The sequence below is a fragment of the Chinchilla lanigera genome, unplaced genomic scaffold (assembly GCF_000276665.1).
Source record: "Chinchilla lanigera isolate Chin_1 unplaced genomic scaffold, ChiLan1.0 scaffold00055, whole genome shotgun sequence".
Classification (NCBI taxonomy): Eukaryota; Metazoa; Chordata; class Mammalia; order Rodentia; family Chinchillidae; genus Chinchilla; species Chinchilla lanigera.
Window position 1 is genome coordinate 645,105 of NW_004955456.1, and position 623 is coordinate 645,727.

Below are 623 nucleotides of genomic sequence, written 5' to 3' on the forward strand. Positions count from 1 at the left end.
GGGTTCAGCGGCGCCCCGGCCGCGGGCGCCCCACTCCTCCGGGGTGGCTCTTCCACTTCCTCTGCAGTATCTACAAACTACCCTCGCTCTGCACCGCCTTCTGACCCCTCTCGCTTCCCACGACCGAGAGACACAGGCCCGGGGAGGCCGAGCCGGGAATCCCGCACACCAGACCCAGCGACGTAACAATTCACCCTAGAACCAGCGCCGCGCGCGCGAGGCGCCGCTGCCCACGTGCTCAGGGGCCGAGGGACCCGGCGCCCGCGGCGGGCCGACTGCTCCCGAGACCGCCCGGCCCCGGCCGCCCCGGCCTCGCCATCCTGACCAGCAGCAGCACACACGCGCAAACGCGGACAACACGCTGGCAGCGAGCCGGGACCTGAAGCCAGCGGGCGCCGCAGCGGACGGCCCCCCGCACGCTCTCCCGCACGCCTCTTCCGGGAAGCGACGCCGCGGCGCCGGCACGCTGGGCCGCGCGCTGACGTCTCCGCGCGGCGGGCCAATGGGACGGAGGGGTGGGCGGGCTGTCTGGAGGCCCCGGTTTCCGCTTCCGGGGGCTGCCTGTCCGGGCGCTTGGCTACGTGTCGCTGGGACCTGTGGCGGCGCCGCGGTGGGTCGCGGTC

At 74.8% G+C, this 623-nt stretch overlaps 1 protein-coding gene across 1 annotated transcript in view; it reads left to right on the forward strand.

Annotated features, from left to right (window-relative positions):
- Positions 1-502: 502 nt before the first annotated feature.
- The window catches only part of Sec61g (Sec61 translocon gamma subunit), a 6,158-nt gene continuing 6,037 nt past the window's right edge, over positions 503-623 (forward strand). The window contains exon 1 of the mRNA XM_005396594.2: positions 503-610. Coding sequence (XP_005396651.1) covers positions 503-610 — 108 coding nt within the window. The remainder of the gene's footprint in view (positions 611-623) is intronic.